Source organism: Mustela nigripes, chromosome 7 (assembly GCF_022355385.1).
Source record: "Mustela nigripes isolate SB6536 chromosome 7, MUSNIG.SB6536, whole genome shotgun sequence".
Lineage (NCBI taxonomy): Eukaryota > Metazoa > Chordata > Mammalia > Carnivora > Mustelidae > Mustela > Mustela nigripes.
Genome location: NC_081563.1, coordinates 109,896,090 through 109,921,510, shown reverse-complemented (window position 1 = coordinate 109,921,510; position 25,421 = coordinate 109,896,090). Strand labels below are relative to the sequence as shown.

The following is a 25,421-nucleotide window of genomic DNA, read 5'->3' as shown; positions in this document are numbered from 1 at the left end:
TATGCAGATTTTCAGCTGCGGGGGTGAGGCGCATCTCCCCACCACTGCCCACTCGTTCAAGAGTCAACTACAGGTGTGTGTATAAACTTTGTTGGCTTCCAGCCTTCTGTCTGAACTGTTATTTCATCTCCCCTTATAACTAGAATGCCTAATTTATGTTGTCACTTCATAGCAGTTTCTCAATCTCAGCACTACTGACATTTTGGGTCCCCCATCTGTATTTTCACCATTTTTCTCATGCTAAAGACCAAGGACCACTGTTGTAGATATCTGAAAACCTGTCTCCAGATGAAGCCAAACTGTCGGGGTGAACTCTCTTGCTGTCTGGGGGTCCCCTTCTGCCCCATGACTGGTGGCCCCAGAGCAGCTCATGGCAGCAAAGGGCTGTGGTGAAGAGGAGCCCGACAGCGTGGGCCACCATCCTGGGGCCAGAAGCCCAGTCCACTTGGCCACACCCCTCCATGCACAGGCCGGGAGGACCCTGGGGACATCTCTCTGGTTTCTCAGCACATGCACAGCTGCTCTTCCGGAACAGCCCACCCCGTGTTCCTCGTTTGTGCTCATCTTAGGACTGGCCGGCGCCACAGAGAAGACCTCCTGGCAGTGCTCCTCCTACCTCCCACACCTCCTCCTCCTGACTGCCTGGCCAACCGGTTTCACCTCATTTTATATCAGATTCTGTGTCTGTTTATAAAACATGCATTTATTGTTTTTTTGGGGGGAGGGACAGATGTACATAAATACACAGACCATATGATCTGATGAGAATGTTATTTTAGAAAGAATAAACTTTTGTTAAGTATGAACAGGTTAGTGATGGAACAATTGCCAATATCACTGTCATTTAACATGCTTGGAACAGTTTTCTTTGACCCAACCTTGCTATTCTCAGCTTCTCCTACTTTTTCTCATCATCATAAAATGTGAGGATGTGGCTGCTGAGCAGGGGAATAAATCAGCAGAACCCGACTAAGGTCAGGTTTCAGTTCTAATTAAAAGGCCCAAGTGCCGGGAACAGGGTCTTTACAACAGAACAACCAAGCATTAATAACCGCTGGATTCATACAAGTCACTTTTGGGGCTGGCCCCAAAGTCCTCTGTGTGAATCCAAGTGATACCTCAGCTTAGGACTACACCCCCTACCCCCCACACCTTGCCAAGAGTTACCCAACACTTAAATTATAACTCAAGAGCCATCTCCCACCCATTAGTGAGTATCTGTTCACTTCTGACAGCTGTGACCAAATAAAAAACAGAGTATAGCTCCCCATTAAGAGATGACACAAATCCCATCATGCTGAGCAGTCGACTTGCTGATCATCAGGCCTCTCCTAATTAAGCCTGCTCTGTGTGGGCAGCTCAGGTACCATGTGGCTCTCTCTTTGCCTTCTTCAACCCTGGCAAGGGATTCCTTGTCCAGGATTTCATCCCAGTGGAACCAAAAGAATTAGTTCATCTGGGAAGGGAGCTGGCACGAGTCTCCGAGCATTAGTCCCAGCCTTCTGGGGACAGGGCCTCCCCCTGTCCGCTGTCAAATCCTCCAAATTGTAAGACCTTCATGGGACATTCTAGACCAAAGAAGGCTTTTCAAGCTGCAGAGCCTTCTGCCACCCTCCAGCTCCTCTAAAAGAGGCTCTCAGAGCTCCCAACCCCTCTCCCTCTGGCCACCAGAGTACTTACATGGGTATGGGACCTTAAACCACGGGGCTACCAGAAGCACACCCTGCCTGGCATCTGTCCGAGCATAGAAGCCGTATTTTGTGCTGTCGGGAGGGAAGACGTCGGTCACTGTGAAGATGAAGCACAGCAGCCAGGACACGAGGATGGCCAGGATGATCTAAAGTGGTCAAAGGGAAAAGCTCCATGAGGCCAACTGAGGTGGTGGAGGCTGGCAAAACACACACCTTCCTCCTGTGGGCTGCATCTCACACCCCACAACCTCCACCATCGTTGGCACTTTGCAGGAAAAAAACACACCACAGATCTGCTGAGAGCCCATTCCTGGATGGAATCACATTCCAAGAAAGAAGTTTTATGCAGGTAAAGTTACTGGAACCCTCAGCCTGGCTAGAAAGTAAGAATAATGGACAATGTGCTTGCAGAGGCCATGGGAATACAGATCTCCCCATCTCAAACTGTGTCCTCCTACACTGCTGGAAGGATTTTAGAATCAGAACCTTCTGCCACTGGTAAACTTTATGCCAATGACAATTTTGTGGTCATCAGTACCCTGATGTTACCATCCTGACTTAATTCCCCCAGGAAGACCTGCTTAAAACTTCCTTCCACACAAACAAAAGCAATGTTGTCAAAAAATGAAAGTGACTACTCACAGGGAACATTTTGAAAAGCTGTAACTTGTACGCAGTCCATCCTTTCTTGGATTTGTAAATTGGGAGAGGAAATTTAACATTTCTGGCGTACTGCGAAAACAATAATACTAGGAAAATTGTCCTGATGAGAGAGAGAAAGAGAGAAAATAAACTATGTTAAAGGCTATCTGTGTTTTAAAATAATACTCAAAGCTTCAACAGCAAAACTGACCATATTATTCAACTCATTTCTCTAGGAGCTACTAGTCCTTTTAACTGTTATTTGGGAAATCTTATCTTTTTGGAAATGCCATTTTGGGAAAGATACTAGTTCTAAGCATATCTTGATGCTAAAGGAAACTGCCATATAAATGTTTTGGCTAAATTTTCCTGAACAGGACAAGAAAACCTGAAGAATGCACATACTCAGGAAAGATGCTCACACTGCGTAAGGGAAAAAGATACCTACAAGACAATGCACACTAGAATCACAACTATGAATCAGCTACAAGACACGCACTTGCCACACGGGCATGAACACACACGCACATGTGCAAACAGGTAAGGGGGTCCAAAATGCTCTCAGGGATTGACTACCAATAGCAATGTTTTGAGACTTTTCTACTTTCCCGTATTTTCTGATCTATATCAAGAACATAAAGTTAGCTTCAAAAAGCAAAAAGCTTCAACATTTAAGGCCTACATACAGGATTCAGTATTAATAACTTTCCTGAGAGGTTTGTGCGTCAGATATTATGTGAGGGTCATGCCGCCCACCATCCCAGCCTTCTGCAGCGGTGGCTTCTGTGACCATCCACGTCCCAGACAGATAAAGCCAGTGGTCCAATATTACGCAGGCATGAGTTTGCAGGGGGGTTGGGCCAAGGGGTCTAGCTCTGCAGCCTGGCTCTGAACTACTTTGCCACACTATCCTAAGAGCAGGGATACTAGGGCTGGCTCAGAAGGCCATCTACCTCGAGCCCCCCACCCCTGACCCAGCTGCACTGAGGATCAGAGGAGGCAGCAACATCAGATGACTGCTCTGCAGCAGGACCCGGCACGCCCGCTACCAAGCACAGCAGGTGTGGGACGACTTCCCATTGCTGACACAATGAAGGTCTACAAAGATGTGTTTCATCGCCCATAGGGATACACTCTCACTTACGACCCGAGGGAGAGTTGGTACAAAAGTGGGTTCCCAGTCAAAGTTCAGCTTAATTGTTCCTGGGCACAGCTCCAATTGCAGAGATGGAATTATCAGCTCCGCTGACAGTGGGTCAAGTGCAGCTTCACTGTCACATTCCTAACGAGGCACGTGGTCTATAGCTAGCCGGAGAACAGGCTCATGCTGCTCCATCTTCTCCCTTCTCCCCACCTGCCCAAGTTCTTTGTCCACCTGGCGATGGGGATCTCAGCCCAAATACAAAGTCATCGAGCCAGTACCAGTTTGAAGTTGGAAATACACATGTGCCCAAGCTATTTTAATTCCCCACAGGGTGGTAAAGTTTAACTTAAAAATGTTATGGTGGGGGCACCTGGATGGCTCAGTGGGTTAAACCTCTGCATTCAGCTCAGGTGATGATCTCGAGGTCCTGGGATCAAGCCCCGCATCGGGCTCTCTGCTAAGTGGGGAGACTGCTTCCTCCTCTCTCTCTCTCTCTGCCTGCCTCTCCACCTATTTGAGATCTCTGTCTGTCAAATAAATAAATATGTATCTTAAAAAAAAAAAGGTTATGGTGAACACTTGGGTGGCTCAGTTGGCTAAGTGTCTACCTTCAGCTCAGGTCATGATCCCAGGATCCTGGGATCAAGTCCAATTATCGGGCTCCCTGCTCAGTGGTGAGTCTGCTTCTCCCTCTCTGTCTGCTGCTCCCCCTGCTTGTGCTCGCTCTCTCATGCTCTCTGACAAATAAAATCTTTTAAAAAAATGTTATGGTAATGATGGGTGCTAAAACTGGTTTACTTTAAATTTAGATTAACATAAAGTTTTCATGTTCCAAAAAAATGCTGATTTATTTCAAAGTGAACACTCTGAGATTCCAAAAGACCCCAAGTCTATTATTCAGGCAACAGCCACCTGTCATTGCCTGCACCATGGTGTTCACGTTTTAAAGCATGTTTACAAGGGGAGGGGGGACAGAGAATTCCAGGAAGGACACCCAGATCTCAGGCCAAATCTGGCAGTGCAAATGAACTAGGGTGGACTAGGCAGATGAACACTTCATTTTCCTGCCACTCTAAAACCCATCCCCCCCCTTCTAATTTGTTTGTCCTCAAACAGCCTGTGTAGCAGGTGGAGCAGGCAGTCCCATCACAGAGAGGCCACAGCAGAGGCTCAGAGGTGAGGGGTGTGCCTGAGCCCATGCATCTTGGCCAAGCAGAGAAGGGGAAAGGATAAGCCAGCCACAGGTCCTCAGCCCAGGGTTCTGTCCAACCACAGGCTTGCTGACTTTCTACCTTACAAATATTATGCAAGCAATGCAGACTACAATGTAGGAAAATTATAAAAGGTGAATAAGCAAAAAGAAAGACAAAATCCTGAAGACCACTCATCACCCCAGCTTAACAACAATGTAACATTCGGCCTATAGATTCTGAGCAGCTTCCACTCCCTGGATATTTACAGGGCATCACTGGGTCTGGGGCACCAGGGTTAGAGAGGGACATGGGACCACTGACGTCACCCTTGCCCTTGAAGCACTAATAGGTCCATCATCTGACCCAAAAAGGAATCACACTTCACAACATGCTTCCTAACTAGCCTGTAGCCCCTATTAATGCCACCTCAACAGATGGAAATAAGCAACTGCACCTCAGTGGCTACTTAGCATTCTGCCTTATGCACATACCACGTCTTGTTACACAATTTCCATATGGTGTGACACCAGGAGCATAAACAACTGTGGTAGATCACCCCTCCTGGCACCTATCTACATATTTCCTTAGGGCAGGATCCTAGGACTGGAATGGATCTGTCAAACAGTAAATGCCTTATGAAAAAGCTCTTTTTTTCCTTATTAAAAAGCTTCTGATACAAACTGCCAAATACACAAAAGCTGAAAGAATTTACAAATCCCACCCAGAGACCAAAGACATCCACTTGCTTCTCACTGCAATACCAGGTCTTATACTTTTTTTTTTTTTTTAAAGATTTATTTGAGAGAGAGAGACATCGAGACAGCGCAAGTGAGGAGGGCCAGAGGGACAGGGTCCCTGCTGAGCTGGGAGCCCACCAGGGCCTGATTCCAGGACCCCGAGATCATGGCCTGAGCCGAAATCAAGAGTCAGAGGCTTAACCAACTGAGCCACGCTGGCGCCCCATAAAGTCTTATACTTTTAAATACCTACCAATTTCGTCAATTTAAAAAATTATCGTTGTTTAACTTTCATTCCTTACACTGAAGAGTATGTATCTCAGCATTGTTCACAACAGCGAATACTTTAAACAACAAGCATGAGTATCAATGGGGGAATGGTTTCATAAATTCTACACTATTCCATACTATTCAGCATTGTGCAATTTTACAAAGAATGGAGCAGATCTAAACACACAGTCTTGGAGAGATGAGCCCAGAAAACTGTTAGGGTGAAAAGCAGACGATCCTGGTAAAGCTGCATCTGTCACTATGTTTGTGTTCAGGCATACAGGGCAAATACGAACTTCTCACTCATCAATTGTGACTTTATTTATTTATTTATTTATTTATTTATTTATTTATTTTTGAGGTGAGGGAGTGGGTGGGAGGAAATATTATTTTAATTTAGATTTCCCTGTCTAATTACTGTTAAACTTCAAATGACTAGAATTTTAATATATTTAATATATGTGGTGATGGTACATGGGGGTTCCTTACACTATTCTGTATTTGAACAGGTTTGAAAACTGTATGAAAGTAATCAAAATAATGTTTTCTCATGAAAAGCAGCTGTCATCCAGAACCAATGCTTAGAGTTGGGAATGTCACCCCATTTATCCTCTCTTGAGAACCTGCCTCTAACTGTGCCTCTCTTGGCTGACTTAGGAACCCGTGTCAGTATAGTCTGACCTACCACCACTGCCCCCACTGCTATATAAATCCCTGTGAAGGGGCACCTAGGTGGCTCCAGCAGTTAAGCGGCTGACTCTTGATTTTGGCTCAGGTCATGATCTCTGGGTCCTGGGATCGAGCCCCACATTGGGCTCCACGCTCAGCGGGGAGTCTGCTTCGTGATTCTCTCTCTCTCCCTTTGTCCCTCCCCCAGCTCTCTAAAATAAATAAATTAAAAAAAAAATCCCTGTGAATATGCAGCATTGTGATAACCGGGGAGGCTAACCCTTTTTACATACTAGTTAGCTATTTATACTTCCTTTATTTGATTAAATGGCTGCTCATATGATACCCTTCATCCATTATTCCACCAGGACTCTCCCTTAATGAAACTATAAATTAAGGACCTTAACCTTTTTAATGGAATTTGTTGTAAATATATCCAAGATTCATTTATAGTTTAGTTTGTGGTTTATTTTTTTTTAAGATTTTATGTATTTATTTCACAGAGATCACAAGTAGGCAGAGAGGCAGGCAGAGAAAGAGGAGGAAGCAGGCTCCCCACCAAGCAGAGAGCCCGATTTAGGGCTTGATCCCAGGACCCTGGGATCATGACCTGAGCCAAAGGCAGAGGCTTAATTTCAGTGGGTTTTGATGGGAGTTTTAAATGCATCAGTAGTAAAATCAATCAGTCTTTCCCTTTACATTATCTGCTTTAAGAAGGATCTTCCTCTGGACGGCTGGGTGGCTCAATGGGTTAAATGTCTGCCTTTAGCTCATGTTATGACACCAGGGTCCCGAGATGGAGTCCCACATCAGGATCCCTGTTCTGTGGGGCGTCTGCTTCTCCCTCTGACCTCACACACTCTCTCTTGCAAAAATAAATAATCTTTAAAAAAACATATCTTCTCCGCCCATGATTAAATATTTATGTACATTTTCTTCTGGCACATTTATTGTTTTACTTTCTCTACTTAAGTCTTTAATTCAACCGAAATATAATTTAATATAAACTAGGAATCTAAATTTTTTCTAAATAATTTTTCTCATGTAATTCTTCTATTCCCCACTGATTTCTGATATGATTACCATCTTACACTAAATATTAATTTCTTCTTGGTTCTGTTTCGGTCACTCCTATTCTGCTCTACCAATGTCTATCCTTCCCAGGGCTACAATATTGTTATTAAGTTCTGAAATGTATTTTAATTCTTGTAAGAGCAAGTCACCATTTCCTTCTCTCTGACTTCTTTGGGAATGGCCCATATTACTTTATTTTCTTTTTCACTGACTAGCACGTCCAGAACAATCTTAAATGACACTGGTAATAACAAACACGCTTATCTTGGTTTCTGATTTCGGCAGGCAGGCCTGATATCTGTCTCTCACTGTTAAAGGATGAGGCACTTAAAACTTTTATTCATGAAAGATCCTTCTATTCCCATACTGCTAGTAATTGGCAGCAGAGATAGAGACTGAATTTGACTGATGTAGTTGTCATCATGGTTTTTTATTAATTAAATCCACCATGGGCCTATAATAAATTTTCTAGGGACGTCTGGGTGGCTCAGTTGATTAAGCATCTGCCTTCAGCTCAGGTCATGATCTCAGGGTCCTGGGATGGAGCCCTACATTGGGCTCCCTGCTCAGCGGGGAGCCTGCTTCTCCCTTTGCCTACTGCTACGCCCCACTTGTGTTCTTGCTCTCTGACAAATAAATCTTTAAAAACTTTTTTTGGCGGGGGGCACCTGGGTGGCTCAGTGGGTTAAGCCTCTGCCTTCGGCTCAGGTCATGATCTCAGGGTCCTGGGATCCAACTTGGCATCAGGCTCTGTACTCAGCAGGGAGCCTGCTCCCCCCACCCCCGCCCCACCTGCCTCTCTGCCTACTTATGATCTCTGTCAAATAAATAAAATCTTAAAAAAAAAAAAAATAAAAATAAACTTTTTTCCCCTAATATTTAATCATCCTTGAGTTCCTAAAATGACACACATAGTGTGCTGGCTTTTGTATTATTATCTATAAAATCATTTTCCCAAACCATGTTCCAAAGAACATTCTTCCAAAATATGCTACTAGATATGGCACTAAAAAAATAAACTGTGTGTGCAGAGCTGTACACTAAGGCCTTTTTCTGAAAAGAGTCTTCTGCACACTTGCCTTTTAAAAGATCAGGGGCGCCTGGGTTGCTCAGTGGGTTAAAGTCTCTGCCTTTGGCTCAGGTCATGATCCCAGGGTCCTGGAATAGAGCCCCACATTGGTCTCTCTGCTCAGCAGAGAGCCTGCTTCCCTCTCTCTCTTCCTGCCTCTCTATTTGTGATCTCTGTCTGTGAAATAAATAAAATCTTTAAAAAAAAATAAATAAAAGATCACAAGGAGACAAAGTAGAAAAAGATGCTGAGCTTTGGCATGCCACTACCTAAACAAATCTGTACTAAGCTTGAGGCTTGACACCAGCCATAGGGAGGAAAGAAAATGTTGGTCCAGAACCTCCCTACGGTATTAGCTCTGTCAGAATCTGCCATGTAGGGGTGCCTGAGTGGCTCAGTGGGTTCAAGCCTCTGCCTTCTGCTCAGGTCATGATCCCAGGGTCCTGGGATGGAGCCCAACATTGGGCTTTCTGCTCAGCAGGGAGCCTGCTTCCCCCCTGCCCCCTCTGCCTGCCTCTCTGCCTACTTGTGATCTCTGTCTGTCAAATAAATAAATAAAATCTTAAAAAAAAAAAAAAAAAAGAATCTGCCATGTAGATAAAACTGGCTGGGAAGTTTCCCTGGTTTCTCAAAGTGCCAGAACCACTTAATGAGTGTGGGAATTTGCCCTTCCTTGAAATACAATATACTCACTAACCACTGGAGCCCAGAACTTTTATTAGAGATAAAATCCTCTGACAGCATTCTTGCCTCTTCCTGCATCAGGGGTATACTCACAAGCCCCAGTCCTCCCCTTGCTTATTATGAGGTGCTTACTAAACACAGGCAGTGGGCCAGGTGCTGGAGGTGCCAAGGGGACCAGAACTGAGCTGAAGCCTTACAGAACTGGTAGCCCAAGTACAAAAGGAGTTGGCTGGAAACTAAAAAACAGGAGAGCCAAAAGGAAAAGATGGACAATGGATACACAGAAACAACTGAGGAAATTTCCCATGAACAGAGACAAAAATGATTTGGAAAGCAGAGGAAGGGCTTGGAAGGTCCAACATTCTAAAAGTTCCAGAAAGGGACAAGCAGGAATGGAGGGGAGGAAGGCATCCTTGAAATAATTCAGGATCATTTCCACCCCACCCCCACCCCCAAATGTCTGAGATTCCAGAGTGAAAAGGCCCCAAGTGCCCAGTGCGAGATATAAATAGAATGAGGGACTGTGAGGAAGGCTTCAGACACAGACAACGAAAAGACCTACAAGCTTCCAAAATTCTAGCTTGTGTCCAAGTAGAGTTTCACAAGGTAGAGAAAGGAGTAGAGAGTGACCAAGTACTTCACAGGGCTGTGAATGGGCAAGAAGGGAGCAAGCAGAAGTTGGAGACCAGTCTGGAAGCAATGACCGAGGATGAGGACTGTCCAGTGGCGGGACGGGCTCTGGAGGTGAGGCAGAAAGATGGCGTGGACGTGGGGAGAGAGAGGAAGCAAAGAATCAGGGACACCTGCAGGACTTCTGGCTTCACCAGCTGGCTGTGTATTGTGGCTCTGATCGAGAACAAGATGGCAGGAGGGGAGGAGTGGTTTGGGAGTCAAAAGCTTGACCCTTTCTTCCTCTGAAGTTTGAGGTGTCTTGTGTCCCAGCACCTGGAGGGTGCAGGCCAGGGCTTGGACCTGAAGTCTAGCGTCTGGAGGTCTGGCTTCAGGCTTCTGTGGAAGTCACCAGCATAATAGAGGCTTGCCAGGGTTGTGCACTAGACGGGGTCCCCCAGGGGAAAAGCATGTGGTGGGGAGGCAGCCTGAAACCAGGTTCTGAGGAACCCTGGCATTGAATGATCAGGGTGAGGAGGAGCCTGTTTGGGTTTTTATGTTTTTCTGGAAACCACCCATTTTATTAATTTGCTGTCATTCTTTTTAAATTTGGGGACAGCAAGCACAGCTAGAACTCTTCCTCCATGGACCTAGAGCTTTATCCTCCATTTGGGCCTTCACCCCCTTCCCTGCTCAGTTAGCCTTGCCAGAAGCGTGTCCATGTGTTATTTTCCAAAGAACCAATGTTGGGATTCTTCACTTTTATTTTTTCTGTATTTTTGTATATATATTAATTTTTGGTCCCCTGCTTCCATTAGCCTCCATTTTTATCCTGTTTTTCTAGATTCTAGAGATAAGCTCTTCATGTACTTTGCCTTTAAGATTGTGTGGGCTTGTTTGTTTGTTTTTTAAGATTTTTAAAATTTATTTGAGAGAGTGAGAGTGGTGCAGGGGAGAGCAGAGGGAGAGGAATAAGCAGACAGCCACCCAGGCACCCTAAGACTGTGCATTTTTTTTAGAACTCTGACTGCTCTGTGGGATTGGTCGGTTCTTACCCTAATCTTCTAAAATTATCAGTAATTGTGAACTTTCAATTTCCCCTCTGACTAGGAGCGATTTATAACAGCACTTTCCAGCTTCTAAGTGATCTGGGGTTTTGTTCACCCTTTTGCTGCTGGTTTCTAATTACCGTGTGATGGTAATTACATCTTCTCCTTCTTGCAACTTACTGCATTTCACTGAACAGACATTCTTCCACGCCCTTCTACACACCCGTGCTGGTGTGGGCAATACTGACCAACCTTAAGTAAAATGAGAAAATTAAGAACAATCCTGGACATTTCCACATACCTTAATCTGTAAGGAGAGATGGATTATAATTTCGCAAGGATGCACTTTACTCGTTCCAGCACAGACCGGCAGGATTAAGTGTTACAGGGTAAATTCTGGTCAAACTGTTTGAGTTCTGAAAACCATGGCAGCCACCTACTGGCTGTGCAAGCTTGGGCAACGAACTTTGCCTCTTTGTGCCTCTGCTTCTTTTCCTGTTGAATGGGGCGAGCGGCAGTGCCTACCTTAACTTACAGTGCATACAAAGCTGTACCAAAGCACAGGCTCAGGCAGGGCGCATGCTGTTAGACAATTACAGAAGATCTTACAAAACAAAACAACTAGAAAATTCCTTTCTATGATTATTTACTTGGTTTTAGGAATTTCACTGATTGGCAAAATTCCAGGTTTTGTACCATTTCCCTCTGACAAGATCAACTCTTATATGTGCTCTTCAGGCACACAAAAAGAATGTGGGTTCTATTTGTGGTATAGAGTTCTATGGCTCTAATAATCAATCTTATAATATTACCAAGGTCCTGGATGTCTTTTCTGACAACACATCAAGGGGTAAATGACATCTTTAATGGACTCGCACTTCCACACTGAAGGACCAGCAATGCCTGGCAGGACTCAGGCAGGAGCCTGGGGAGTCACATCTCCTATCAATGCCAACATACAGTCCTATAGCATCCCTGTCTCCTGCCAATCGGGAAGGGTTTTTTTGAGTCTCACCTATAGGATCTGGCTTCTCAGTGTTTTCCATTCATGTATGCAAGAGACTTGGCATGACCTCAAAAGTTAAAAACTAATGGCATCACCATTTTATACCCCCTTCCTAAAGCCCGAAGCCTTACAACCCTCACTCTACACATGGCTGCCAAACAGGTCTTTGGAATACCTTGACTGCAATGTCACTCCCCAACCTCTGGGACTTAAACCCTTCAATAACTTTCTGCCAAGAAACAGATCAAGTTTAAAAAAAAAAAAAAAAAACAACAAAAAAAAACACCACCTATCTCCTAAGCTCTGTGTAAATGCTCATAACACCACGAACCCCCCCATCCCACACCGCCGAGGCTGCCGCTGGGTGGTGGGAAGGGGAGGTGCTGACAGTCTGTGCCAAGCGGTCCAGAGCACTCACAGCATGGCGATGCCCCAGTGCTTCCCCGCTCTCTCTCCTGCTGCCTGGAAGCCGGACAGCCCGATGAGAGCCACCGTGGGTGTAATGGTCAGGGGCCCGATGTATTTCAGCAGAGCCCCAGGCAGGCCGAGGAGGCCAATGACCACTTCTATCAGTGAGGACATGATGATGGCGCCCTGGATCTGGAACGAGAGAGGCCAGAGACAGGAGAGTGAGCAGCCTGTAGATCGTACACTCCAAATGTCACCCACAATCACACTGGACAGTTCTGCCAAGCAGCGACTTACTACCTAACAGGCATGACACAGCTGGAAAATTCCTGAGGCCTCAAAAGAAACCAGTGGAGTGAGTGGGGTCTAGCCAACCTATGAATCACATGGTCACTATAGGAGCATCACATAAACGGGCACTGATAGATGTACCGTCAACCTGCCACCCCATGGACAAGTGAGAGAGTTATCATTCCCGCTCAAGACATGGGACATTCAAAGCCAGCCTCAGAGGAACACTCCAGCACAGACTCTAGAGTGAGTCCCTGAGGGATATGGAGAAGGAGGTATTATTGATACAAATTCTAAAAGAACCCTCCTACAGTGGGGAAGGGCTGTGTCTGCGTCCATTATGAACTAATGGTAAAAGATCTTCCAGGTTTGGGAAGATCTGGATAAACAGTCAGCCATTCTTCATGGCTGAGGACTCCCAGCTGTGTTCTCCTGCCCTGTTCTGTTCAAGTGCACCACAGCAGACCAGTATCTTTAATTCCTTCCCCACACACAGGCAAACACAGGCTGGGATGAAGAGTTCTGCTGCCCATAGGCCAGCCTCTGTCACTCCCTGCCAGGGAGCCGTGTCCCGCTGGGCCAGTTACACTGGAGGTTGTGTATCCGGTCCGTGGGCACACGGTAAGGGGTAGGGAGGGAAATGAAGGGCAAGAAACAACACTGGATGGTGGCATAAAGCATTTCTGCACACTTCATTTCATAGTGATGGCACCTTAGTTTCACAGAAGAAATAAACATGTCCAAAGTTGGAAAAGAAAAGGAGGGCTTAGCGCAAGGAAGCACAAATTCTTGGGAAGCGGGGAAGAAACACAAAGAAGCCGCATGCAGACCGTGCTCAAGTTTTACCTCGCGTATCCGGGGGTACCAAATGTGCTCTGTGTGCAGCAGCTCTGTGGTTCCATTGGACACTGAAACATCTTGAAAACAAAAACAAAGACAGTATTTTTTTGGAGTGACACTGATGCTTCACAGGATATATTCATTTCACTCTTTGTAAGGAGAAATTTCTTCTCTGTTTTACGTATATTTGTATAAAATACCCATCCCTGAAATTCCTGTTACGACAGTATGGCTTACCATACTGAAAGGTGGACTCCCAACGCTAACGTAACCACATGTAGTCATTGACTGAGCGCTCCCGGAGCGTCAAAAGCTGACTGAACTGGGGATTCATACTGCTAGTGGCCTCCTCACACAAAGACCAACCTTTGCAAGCAGCGGAACTAACTGAAATGCCTGATAGCAAGGCTGCTGACTGAGGTTTTTCTAAAGTCTGGAGAAAACAGAGGGCCTTTTCCAGTTCCTAAATCAAATCCGTGGTCACCAACTAACTCCTAGGAGCAAGGAAGGAAACGAAGGTTGGAAAACTTTGCTCCTAGAGCCAAAAAGTGTAACAGTATTTTGAGAGTACAACAGGACTATCTGATTTTTCTCAAACCCCCTATCTGATTTTTTCCTGACCTTATCAGGCTATTTAAGGATCTCTGTAATCACTAACGGGGTGGGGTGGGGGTGGGGAGTGAAAGTCATTTGCAGAAAACCAAAGCAGCCAGGTCCTTCAAAAGCAAAGATGGTTCAGAGAAGGGATGCTGATGCAGCAAAGAGAGTGATTACTGGTGGTTCATAAAATCCACTGAAAGAAAAGAGGCAGAAAAATAGCACAAATGTTGTTCTAGTCCATTCCCATATTTATCAATTTCATTAGCATAGAGAAATGAGGCTCCTTCTGGTCCTTACTTGCTCTGGGGTTAGGGATGAATGAGTGGGGGAGAGAGAGAGACAGAAACACGATCCACAGACTGGAGTATTCTAAGCGGTTTGTTGCTTCTGTGTTCTGTGCCTGATTCCAGAAAGGATTTAAGGCCGCCGAGGGCAGCACGTCCAGGCCTCCCTTCTATCACCTGCGCTAAGGGACCCCAATGACGTACGTGGAAATAACTGCAGTTACCTGTGGTGTTACATTTCCATTTATCTAAAGACAGGATGGCTCGAGCAGGGGCCAGAAATGCAAAAGCACTGGCCTGAAACAGGGGTAACCTAAAAGAAACGAGACCAAAACCATGATCACGGCATCAGGAACTACCGAGGTAGTTCACGATTTGACAGCTTAACAGTCTTTTCCATAGACACACAGCACATGAGTAAATGCAGGCACGCGCGGGAGAAAGAGCCCCGGGCTACACAGATCTCCTCTGCACGCGGCCAGGGCCGCCAGCTTCTCCGTCCTCCCCTCCTGCTGCTCTCCCCAAACACAGCCCTGCATGGGCCCTGGGGGAGCCCTGTGGTCAGTGCCCACACCCCAATACCAGGCCCTGCCATCACCACCTTTCCCCTCGGGGGTGGGGGATGTCGGGCATTCGGGCGTCTTGCTCTCCTGCTGAGCTTGTGAGCTCCTTCTTAAACACGGGTGTGTCTTCCAATTTACCACCCTCCTCCTCTTCCCCTTCACATCTTTATTGGTTATCACAGGAGAAAAATCTATCCCCCCAACCCATCATTCCATTTTGTAAATCAAAAACTGCCCTAAATCCTACAGGATAAGCATCATAATCACATTAGTGATCTAGAACTACTGAGGAAAGAAAAGCTGTAAGTTACAAATCAGCAGTAGATATAACATCCTGCTTAATCATAAAAAATACTCAAGAGTTCTAAACCCTATTTTTAAAGAACCCCGAAAGCATGCAGACTCTCTGTAAAATCTCCTGCCTTCAATCCTCAAATGCCACCATTCAATTACATTTTAGATACTCCATGCTGCCTTTTTGAACACCTAAGCTACTCAAATTCAAAAGATTTTTGAATGTGTACAACATTTCAACTATAAATGTATGAAGGTAGCTTTACAGGCTAACATGAGAACTTGACTGCTATTTTTAATCTTTTCAGGGTGAAATCTAAAAATGACTCCTTCTATTGGCAGGGCTGGCAACTCCCAGATGTAGAGATCCTTCTGAAATATTCCCCAGCAGCCTTGTGTCAGCGTCCTGGCCAGTGGACCGGCACCCGGCACATGCCCCCCTGTGCTCTGACAGCACATCTGACCCCAACTGGAACAGGAAGTGGGCTAAGAGGAGGTGGCTCTGGCTGAAGGAGCCTTGTTACAAGCCCAGCGCTGGCACACACCTCTCTGCGCCAGCCACGGGCTCAAGATTCTCTTGTTCTCCTGGCTGTTTCAGTCATGCCATGAAATCACTGTGAGCAGGCAGGATGCTGGCTGGCGCCAGGGTGCCATAGGGCTGCACAGGGCAGACCAGAGGCATTGCCGGCCGTCATTCATGTGGGCACGCCCTCTACCAACCGTCCATTTACGATTACCTGTCAGAAGGGCCCAGAGCACAGTACCATCGAAAGTGGGAGTGAAGGTGACCTGAAGTGGGAATATACATTAAAGGAAAACACTGTTTGGTTGGATAAATTTTCAGAAATGCTCTGAAGGGGCAAAAGGAGGTCAACATCTCATCTGGAATGGATGCCATCTCAAATGACCCAAATAGCATCTGCTTTACTATCGTTTTGGATTTTCAGCATCATATCCCAGGGCCACATAACATGGATTGCATTTAGAGACCTCGTCCTAGAAATGGTGCCATCGACACCATACTGCTTGACTCACTGGTAGCAAAGTAAAGACTGGCTCTGGGTTCCACTCCCAGGGACATGAACTACTCCTGACCTCGTCTGGACCAGACCATCACCTGGGCACCTTTCAGGGCAAATATTTTATGGCTTAACCATGACCAAAGGTGCTGAGAACACAGGTGCAAAGAATCTCCCTCATTTCAAGCAACTGGGGCTCCTGCATTCCTTTGAAAGTGTGTGGTAACAGAAAATCCCCACCTGTTCTACCCCAGGCTCGCAGGACTCTGGAAAGGGCTGGCTCACACGTTCATGGTTCAACCCCGAGCACACTGCCCACCCCACACAGCACTGGCAGGAGGACAGGGGTGGCTGCTGTACACACTAGATACTCTCAGGGGCTGACGGGGCTTTCTGAAGCTCTTCCCCAGCAGACAGCTGACCTTCTGCCTGCACAGGGCTCATCCCTCTACACTTGGTCACACACCAGTCACCACCTTGGGTCCCCGGGCTCCCCCATTGTGGGCAGGACTGCCCACTCTTTTACTTTGTCCTGACAGCAGGAAGGGAAACGAATCAAACTGTGCCTTTCTTTACACTGGGGGCTGGCAAACCAGCCCATGAACCCAATCTAGCAAATGACTTGTCTTTGTGAGGAAGGTTTCCCCAGGACACAGCCACAGTTGTCTGCAGCTGCTTTGGGGTTACAATGGTAGAGCCTAGTAATCCCAAGAGAGACCACAGAGCCCAAAATGTTTACTGCTTGTCCCTTTACAGGCAAAGTGTGCTGCCCCAGTGTAGAGGAAAAGTATTATCTGAAACACGGGAAGAGGTGGTGGGTTTTTGCAGATGAGCTTTTAAGGTTAATAGTGCCCCTAAACGTTATGAGGAAACAAATCTGAGCAGACAGGCACCTTTACTGTGCTGACGCATTCCCATGTCGGGCTCTAGCCTTAGGATGGAGAAAAACCTAACCTCAGCCTTATTTTCTTTAGAACTCAGTTGGAGGCGTCCCATTTCCTCCTCTGAACCCAGGAGACCAGAGCCCCGGGCCCCATGCTCTTTCTCAACAGCCCCTTCACAGACCTGCACTCTAGCTTCTCACTTCTGAGCCTTTGCCCTTCTCAGTCATCAACTCACTTCCAACAATCAATTTTTATTCTTCATTCAAAGGCACAGAGAAAATACCACGTCCTCCAGGAAACATTCCAAGATCTCCTTCCTCGGGTTCAAAATGCTTTCCCCTATAACTCAGGCTTTTCTGTCCGCGACTTCTCCAAGTCACCCTGCAAGCTGCCAGGAAGCTGCTTCATGATCCCTGGGGTGCTGGTTGAAAACAGCAATTTCTGCATCTCACCCTGGCCTGGTGCATCAGTCTCGGATGAGGCCTCCAGTCTGCATACGGAATAATCATTTCTGGCTAAAGCTGAGGCACCAGGCACCACAAAGGCAGACTACCCCTGTGCCAGTAAAGGGATTTACTGCTTTACAGTGACAGAAAAAACAACCCCCGAGCTGCCGAGGAAGCCCAGTCCATTTTAGTGGAGAGTGGGATTTAGAAACCGAGATGAAACACCAGGTGTGCTCACAGTTACTAGGGTGGCATTTAGTGAATAGAGCTAGGATTCATTGTTGAATCGTGGGGTCACAATGACACCTGTAGCTCAGCCCAGTATTATCTCCTTTCTTTCCATATTTATGTCTCTCCTTTCCCTACACTGAGCGTCCCGATTTCCATCACCATCAATATGTTATTCATTTGGTTTATCCTGTAACAGAATACAGCACAGAATTACACCAAAACCATAACTAACAAGACTACTAAAGGGACCTGGGTGGCTCAGATGGTTGGGCGTCTGCCTTCGGTTCAGGTCATGATCCCAGAGTCCTGGGATCAAGAGTCCTGCATCAGGCTCCCTGCTCAGCCTCTGCCTCTCTGTCTCTCATGAATAAATAAATGAAATCCTTTAAAAAAAAAAAAGACTACTAAGATTATTAAGGCTATTAATATTTTGGGGCACCTGGGTGGCTCATTTGGCTAACGTGTCTGCCTTCAGCTCAGGTCAAGATCTCAGGGTCCTGGGATCAAGCCTCAGGTCAGGATCCCTGCTTAGCAGGGGGCCTGCTTCTCCCTTGCCCTCTGCCTGCCGTTCCATCTGCCTGTGCTCTCTCTGTTGAATAAACTCTTAAAAAAAAAAAAAAAAAGACTTAAGATTTCTGTTTTCCATCCCATTCAGGGCATGGAAAGTACTGTGTTCTGAAGTCTGTGAATGAATTCTTTTCTGTGTGGTTAGCAATTTGACATGTAGTTAGGCTCATGGGTTTCTGTAATTTTAGGATTTGCTTTTCTTCATCCTTTCAGATTTAGGTTTTGAGCATGTTGAACATTTGTACAGTTTAAAAATCAAACCACAGAGAGAGATACCAGAAGAGTCTCACTCCTACCTCATCCCTTCCATCCCATTCTCAGCTACTTCCTACAGGTAACCATTTTCCTTCCTTCGTAATTATCCTTGTTCCCATGACTGCACTCACACTTTTTTGCCACTTGTTTTTTCCTGCATATCCTGGAACTTACTCTCTACCACTACAGAGATCGCCCCCATTTCTTCTCAGGGCTGCATGGACTATAGTGTGTGATGCACAAACAGCAGCCAGTCTCCTGCAGATACGCATTTGAGTTGTTAAATATTTTGCCATTACAAATGATATAGCAATAAACAACTTTGGGGCACTGTTTTGCATGTATGGGAGTGTATCTTCAGTGTAAATTTCTGTAAGTGGGATTGCTAGATCAAATGGTAAATGCATATATACTCTAGATATTGTAAAATTCTTTATAAGGGTTGAACTATTTTCACTCCTGACAGCAATGTATAAGATGTTCTTCTACAGTCTTGCCATCAGAGTGGCTCATTGAAATTTTTATTTTTTGTGAATCTACCAAAGGTGAGAAGTGGTATCTGAGAGTAGCTTTAGTTTAATTATTATAAATTGACAATCTTACATATGGAGAAGAACTTTTCTATGATCTATTCATGTCTTCTGCTTTTTCTGCCTACATAATTTTTGGAACCTTTTTAAAATATGTTCACTTGTAGCTGGTGAAACCATTCTGGAAAACAGAATGGAGGTTCCTCAAAAAGTTGAAAACAGAGCCACCCTACGACTCAGCAATCACGCAACTGGGTATTTACCCTAAAGATACAAATGTAGTGATCCAAAGGGGCACATGCACCTGAATGTTTATAGCAGCAATGTCCACAATAGCCAAACTATGGAAAGAACCTAGATGTCCATCAACAGATTACTGGATAAAGATGTGGTATACATACATACATATATACACAAACGCATACGTGTGCACACCCCCCCACACAATGGAATACTATGCAGTCATCAAAACCCCCCAAAATTGCAACGCCATGGATGGAACTAGAGGGTATTATGCTAAGAGAAATAAGTCAATCAGAGAAAGACAATTATATGATCTCTCTGATAGGAGGATTTTGAGATGCGGTGGGGGGGTTGTAGGGGTAGGGAGGGAAAAAATTGAAACAAGATGGGATCAGGAGGGAGACAAACCGTAAGAGAATCTTAATCTCAGGAAACAAACTGAGGTTGCTGGAGGGGAGTGGGGTAGGAGGGATAGGGTGGCTGGGTGATGGACACTGGGGAGAGTATGTGCTATGGTGAGTGCTATGAATTATGTAAGACTGATGATTCACAGACAAGTAATATATTACACGTTAATTTTTTTTTAAAAAGTACACTTGTGGTAAGCACTGGGTGACGTATGGAATTGTTGAATCACTGTCTTATATACAAGAAACTAACATAACACTATGTTAACTACATTGAAATTTAAAATTTTTAAAATATTTTTTAAAATGGAAGAAATAAATAAAAATATATTCTTTCATTCTTAAAATACTTGGACTTTTAAGAGTCCTTTCTGTATTAGAGATTTGGACTTTATCTGTGATACATTAGAAATACTTTCCCAGTTTGTCATTTTTATGGTATATTTTTACAATGTAAAGTTTAAAATTTTTTATATTTAATGTTATCAAATTTGTTATCCTTTTGTTTTGGGGGTTTGAGTCCTAGTTTAAAAGTCTTTCCCTACTTCTAGGTTATATAGGATTTAACCCTTGTTTTATTCTAATACTTATATAGTTCCATGATTCTTGCATTTGGATCTCTAATCCATTCTGGATTGACTAAATAAAACAAAACAAAACAAAACCTCCTCACTAAAGACAAGTGTTATCTTTTCTGTTTTTCACCCCCAAGTATAATATTTTCTCTTCAAGTATGTGCTGTTCTTGTTTTACAGGCAAATGCTAAAATTAGATGAACGCTCCAGTCAGCACTTCCAGTCACAGAGTCCTGGAGATCCTCAGTGGAAGCAGCCAACTCGCTTCCCTCCCAAGCCACAGCTCACAGCCGGGGCTTTGTCCAGACAGAGCACAGGAATTCATGAGGGCTAGCTGGATATGATTTTGATAACCTCCTTGTCAAGTGTAACAGTATCAACTACTTCCAGTCAAGACTTTGTTAGCCTAAAACACTTTCGTGGATAACTGAATTCGATAACCCCACATGTACTAAGTCTCCTAGCCCCGGGAGCATCAGAAACGCTCACAGAGAAACAGCATGTCAAATGAAGGGGAAATATCCTGGAAAAGCCAGTGTTGAAGGAGCTAAACCTGAGTAGGCTCAGTGGAGAGGTGGCGGGTGCTCAGGCCGCACGAGGAGTGGATGACGTACCCTAACCATTTTCTGATGGCCTGAGACAGATTCAGGGCCCCACCCTGGCCAGGGGACGCTGTCAGTGTGGCTGAGGAGTGCACGCAACCACCTACCACATGGACCAAGGACATGATGCTCAGCCAGACAGCCTAGCCCTTGCCCCCCTGCACCCCGCCACCTCACCTGCACCCGCCTGCCTCCTTCCCTTCCAGAAGGCCCACTAAAATAATGAGAGCAAACAGGCAGGTGTGGACAGGTTCCAGGCATTATCTCATTTGATGCTAACAATTTCACCATTATTAATTACCACTTTACAGATGAGGGAAGACAGCTTTCAGAGAACAGGCAGCTTGTCCAAAGTCACAAGGCTGGAAAACAGTGGAACAGGAATGATGCCTGCTCTGACGCCAAAGCTCTCCAATACAGCTGGTTGGGGGCTGAGGCAAAGCTAATGACCTCAAAAGTCATTAGCTCCAAGTTCTCACTGGCTCCCAATTCTATAACCTCCTACCCAAAATTTGAGTTAAATGGACTTTTTTTTTTTTTTTTTTTAAGTTAGGGGAAAACCTTGCGATCTGCTACTATATGCCTGCTTCATGTGACAGAATATGAAAGACTCTCACCCTCATGGTTATTCTGGCAAACATGGCTCACCCTGAATCAACAGTGCTTCTGGCCCCATCCCGTAGGTTACAACAGAGAAGGGCAATTGTCGAAAAAAATCAAATACCACCCTGAGGACACAGTCAGACAAATTCAAACCACTGGACTCAACAAGACATCTGGCCTGGGTGCTTTATGGAGGCAAAACTATGGAGGAAAGATGTGGGACAGCCTATTATTCAGAGACCAAAGAGATACACTAAACAAATGTCCACATGACCTAGACTGCATCCAGATTCAGGAAGGTGGAGAGGACAGTAGGGAAGATATTTTAGGGACCTCCTGGGAAATTAAACAGCCTGCATGTTAGATTGTATAGCAGAACAACAGTGCTCTCAGATGTGGTAAGTCATCCAGTGGGACCCTCAGTCCCACAAGTTTTTATGGGTCAGCTGGCACGGAAGCCACTTTACTTTCAAGGGGTTCAAAAAACTGCACGTATACCCCAAGTACATATAGGGAAACAGAATGCAGGAGACTTCCCAATCTCCCCCATCCCCAATCTAATCACTGCTTCCCTCCACCCTTGCCAGTTTTATGAACAGTTAAGAGTTCAGAGCCCTCAGGGCTGCCTGGGTGGTGTTCAGTAGTTAAGTGCTGCCTTCGGCTCAGGTCATGATCCCAGGGTTCTGGGATTGAACTCCACACCAGGCTCCCGCTCAGCGGGAAAGCCTGCTTCTCCCTCTCCCTCTGACCCTGTTTGTATTATACTCCCTCTCTTGCGCTCTCTGTCAAATAAATAAATAAAATCTTAAAAAAAGAGATTTCAGAGCCCCAGACCTGAGAGTTGGAGGTATCCTTCAGCCACCCCGTACTCAGTGAGCACACATCACGTACAGGCCCCAAGAACTCAGGAAGGTGAGAGAGAGGGGAGCGCCCTCTTCAGGACAGACAATCTGCTTAGAAAACAGGCTGCTGCACCAGCTACTAGGATGCTCTTGGCCCAATCCCTACCATTTCTCAGCAAAGAAAGGCTCGGCCTGCCTGTGGCAGGCCTGTGGTGAACTGGAGGGGCTCCTCTGGGAAGGGGCCAGCCCACCTGCAGTCTAGTCTTTTGTGAGAGAGCTTAGAGGGAGGTTTTGCCCAGGCAAAAGACTGAGGTAACCCCCAAACAAAGCACCTGCCACACTTCAGGAAAGATGGTGTGGGGGGGCAGGGTTCCCGGATCCTCCTTCACCCCTAGTTCTGCACTGACACCTGGAGTGAGGGGTGAGGACTCTGGAAAGCTCAGAGCTGTACAGAGACTTGGCCTCTATTTTAAGAGGTGGCAGCAGCCAAAGTGATACAGTAGCTGAGTCCTCCCTGAAGCCAGGGAGGCAACACTGCTGCCAGCTGGCTAGCATTGGGGGGTGGGGGGAGAGGGGGAGGCGCAGGGGAATCGGAACAAACTTGCCCCAATCTCTCAGGATTTCAAAGCTTTGCATTAATTCTTGGAACAAGGCTCAGGAGTTCCCGGGACTGACATCACAAACGAACCAAAATGAGAACTGTTAAAACCTCAGTTGAGGGAACTCAGCAATGAAGACGTTGTTGAAAGCAGAGTGCAGGGGGTAAAGGTCAATGGGCAGGAGCAAGAAGGAAAAGGCAAGGTGGGGAGGAGGGAGGCGGCGGCACAGCAGCCTTGGCAGAATGGCTATCCCCAGCAGGCTGAGGCTCTGGGCAGCACGAAAGCCACAGGAATCATGGGGCATCAGGGACTGAGACCCACAACGACCACCATTTCCAAACCATCATGGTCCCCAGAGGAAAGGAAAGCACTTGGTGCAGAGGGAGGTGTGCAGGGAAGGGAGGAGGGTCTGCAGCACACATGGTGTGGCCTCGGCCAGCCCCGCCCGTGACCCGCCCCCAAGGAGCCTTCACTTGGCAGCATCCTGAAGCTGGCGCTTGGGACTTACACAAAGACACACACTGGCTTCACCTCCACCGGTTCCTGAGCAATTCTCAGGAATAAAACAGGTTTCCAGGAATAGTGTGCCACTCTCCACCTGGGTGCCTGTGTGAAGTGAGGAGGAGGGACAACCTGGTCATAGCCCACAGCTCAGGGACACTGACACTTTCCTCCATCTTCGGCTCTAAACCCAGCTTTCTCAAAGTGAAGGGCCTGTGCCCACTGCACACGGTACAAGAGAGCACTGGGCACTCAGCACAAGGCAGGGGGATGGGGGAGTGTAGGCAAAACCCCGTACAGAACTCAGACACTTCGTGGTCTGACAATAGGTCCTAGATACCATGCAAGCTGAACATGAAACTTTTTTCCCTCTGCGGCTCTAAGCCTAAGGAAATGGGCACTAAACTACAAATGCACGCATACACAGACCACCTACAATCCTTACAGCTGGGACACGGAGAATAAAGCCTGCTCCCAACACCAGCAGCCCCCCTCCCACACTGTCCCACCCTTGCCATCCCCGCAACCCCAACGGCTTTATCTATTTCTTTGATCCTGTGGTGATCCGGAAGTAAATACGTGAGTCTGTTAAAATGATCCTTCACGGCCTATAGTGAGCATCCAGCAGAACTGTAAGATCTTCCAAGGACTCGTTCTCTATCAAGTCTCAGATGGACTTTAGGAAGCTTGTAATAATCTATTTGCACGATAATGGCAAAATGTCACCTACAGGCCAACTTCAGAAGAGACACCTCTCCTTTTCACAAAAGGAAACAGAGCTGGGGAGGTCATCTGCTCCAAACCAGAGGGCTGAGCAGGTCCCTCTAACCTCCTGTCCTTGCTGCACTCCCCCATGTGTGACGGGAAAAGAAACCATTATTTGCCACCTGCCTTCAGCTAATGCTTTACACCAAGTACTGTAGGTTCTGACTGCCCACAGGATTACAGTTCATCATTAAAATGTCCAACAAGGGGGTGCCTGGGTGGCTCAGGGGGTTAAGCCTCTGCCTTCGGCTCGGGTCATGATCTCAGGGTCCTGGGATGGAGCCCCGCATTGGGCTCTCTGCTCAGCAGGGAGTCTGCTTCCCTCTCTCTCTCTCTCTGCCTGCCTCTCTGCCTACTATGATCTCTGTCAGATAAATAAATAAAATCTTTAAAATAAAATAAAATATCCAACACCCTGATTTTTTTTTAAAGTAGATCAATTACCTTTATTAGTTGCAATCCTGTTAGTTTTCCTTAGAACAGTAATACTTCACTTTTAGTGTTACTCATCCATTAAAGCAGCATCACCGCACTGCCAAATTAACCACACACAACTAAACACCTGACACGTGCATCCCACCTTTATCTGGGTCAGCACCGGCAGCATGGCCTTGGGGAGCCTCTGGAACAGACCCTGGGAGGCCCCTCCTCCACCCCATCCTGAGGAGGAGCCGGGTGGAGCCGGGTATCTCAGTACCATGGACGGCTCCTCCCGCTGAGGTCCTAGGCCTGCCTTGCTCCGCTGGAAACATGGGAGGAGGGGCTGTGTAGGGGTGGCAGGGGGATATGTGGCCACTGTTTGGATTTCTGCTCTTCTCTCACTCAACCTACAGGAAATGGGCCAAGGGCATAGGAAGTGGTTCCACTGGAGAGGGGAGCCCTGCCCCTTGGGGCCCAGAGGAAGAAGGGAAAGAGCAGGGATTAGAGAAGTCAGTTCTCTAGTGGGAGGGGTACAGGGTGGGGAGATGCAGAGGAGATAGAACACTTGAATATATAGGTGCAGCAAACAAACCTCAGAGGTGGTGACCAGCCAGGCAGGAAGGGGGAAACACCCCTCACCATCTCAGTTCACCTGTGCTCAGCAGGCCCTCAAATATACAGTGGACAAACACTGAAACGAATGTATCAATAACAGCTTAAGGCTTTGCAGAGTTGGAATCCACAGCACTAGCAGGAAGGATCCCAGGCAGGAAAACAGTGCTGCTAGCACAGAGAAGGAGAGCAAGAGTTAACCC

General features: G+C 46.3%; 1 protein-coding gene across 11 annotated transcripts in view; it reads right to left on the bottom strand.

Annotated features, from left to right (window-relative positions):
• LOC132021748 (solute carrier family 23 member 2) overlaps positions 1 to 25,421 on the bottom strand; it is a 131,451-nt gene that overhangs the window by 17,919 nt on the left and 88,111 nt on the right. For all 11 annotated transcript variants that reach the window (XM_059406578.1, XM_059406576.1, XM_059406580.1 and 8 more), the window contains 5 exons: positions 14,485 to 14,573; positions 13,383 to 13,453; positions 12,256 to 12,437; positions 2,334 to 2,454; positions 1,681 to 1,837 (listed from right to left, as the gene is read on the bottom strand). In XM_059406578.1, the coding sequence (XP_059262561.1) occupies positions 1,681 to 1,837; positions 2,334 to 2,454; positions 12,256 to 12,437; positions 13,383 to 13,453; positions 14,485 to 14,573 (620 nt within the window). The remainder of the gene's footprint in view (positions 1 to 1,680; positions 1,838 to 2,333; positions 2,455 to 12,255; positions 12,438 to 13,382; positions 13,454 to 14,484; positions 14,574 to 25,421) is intronic.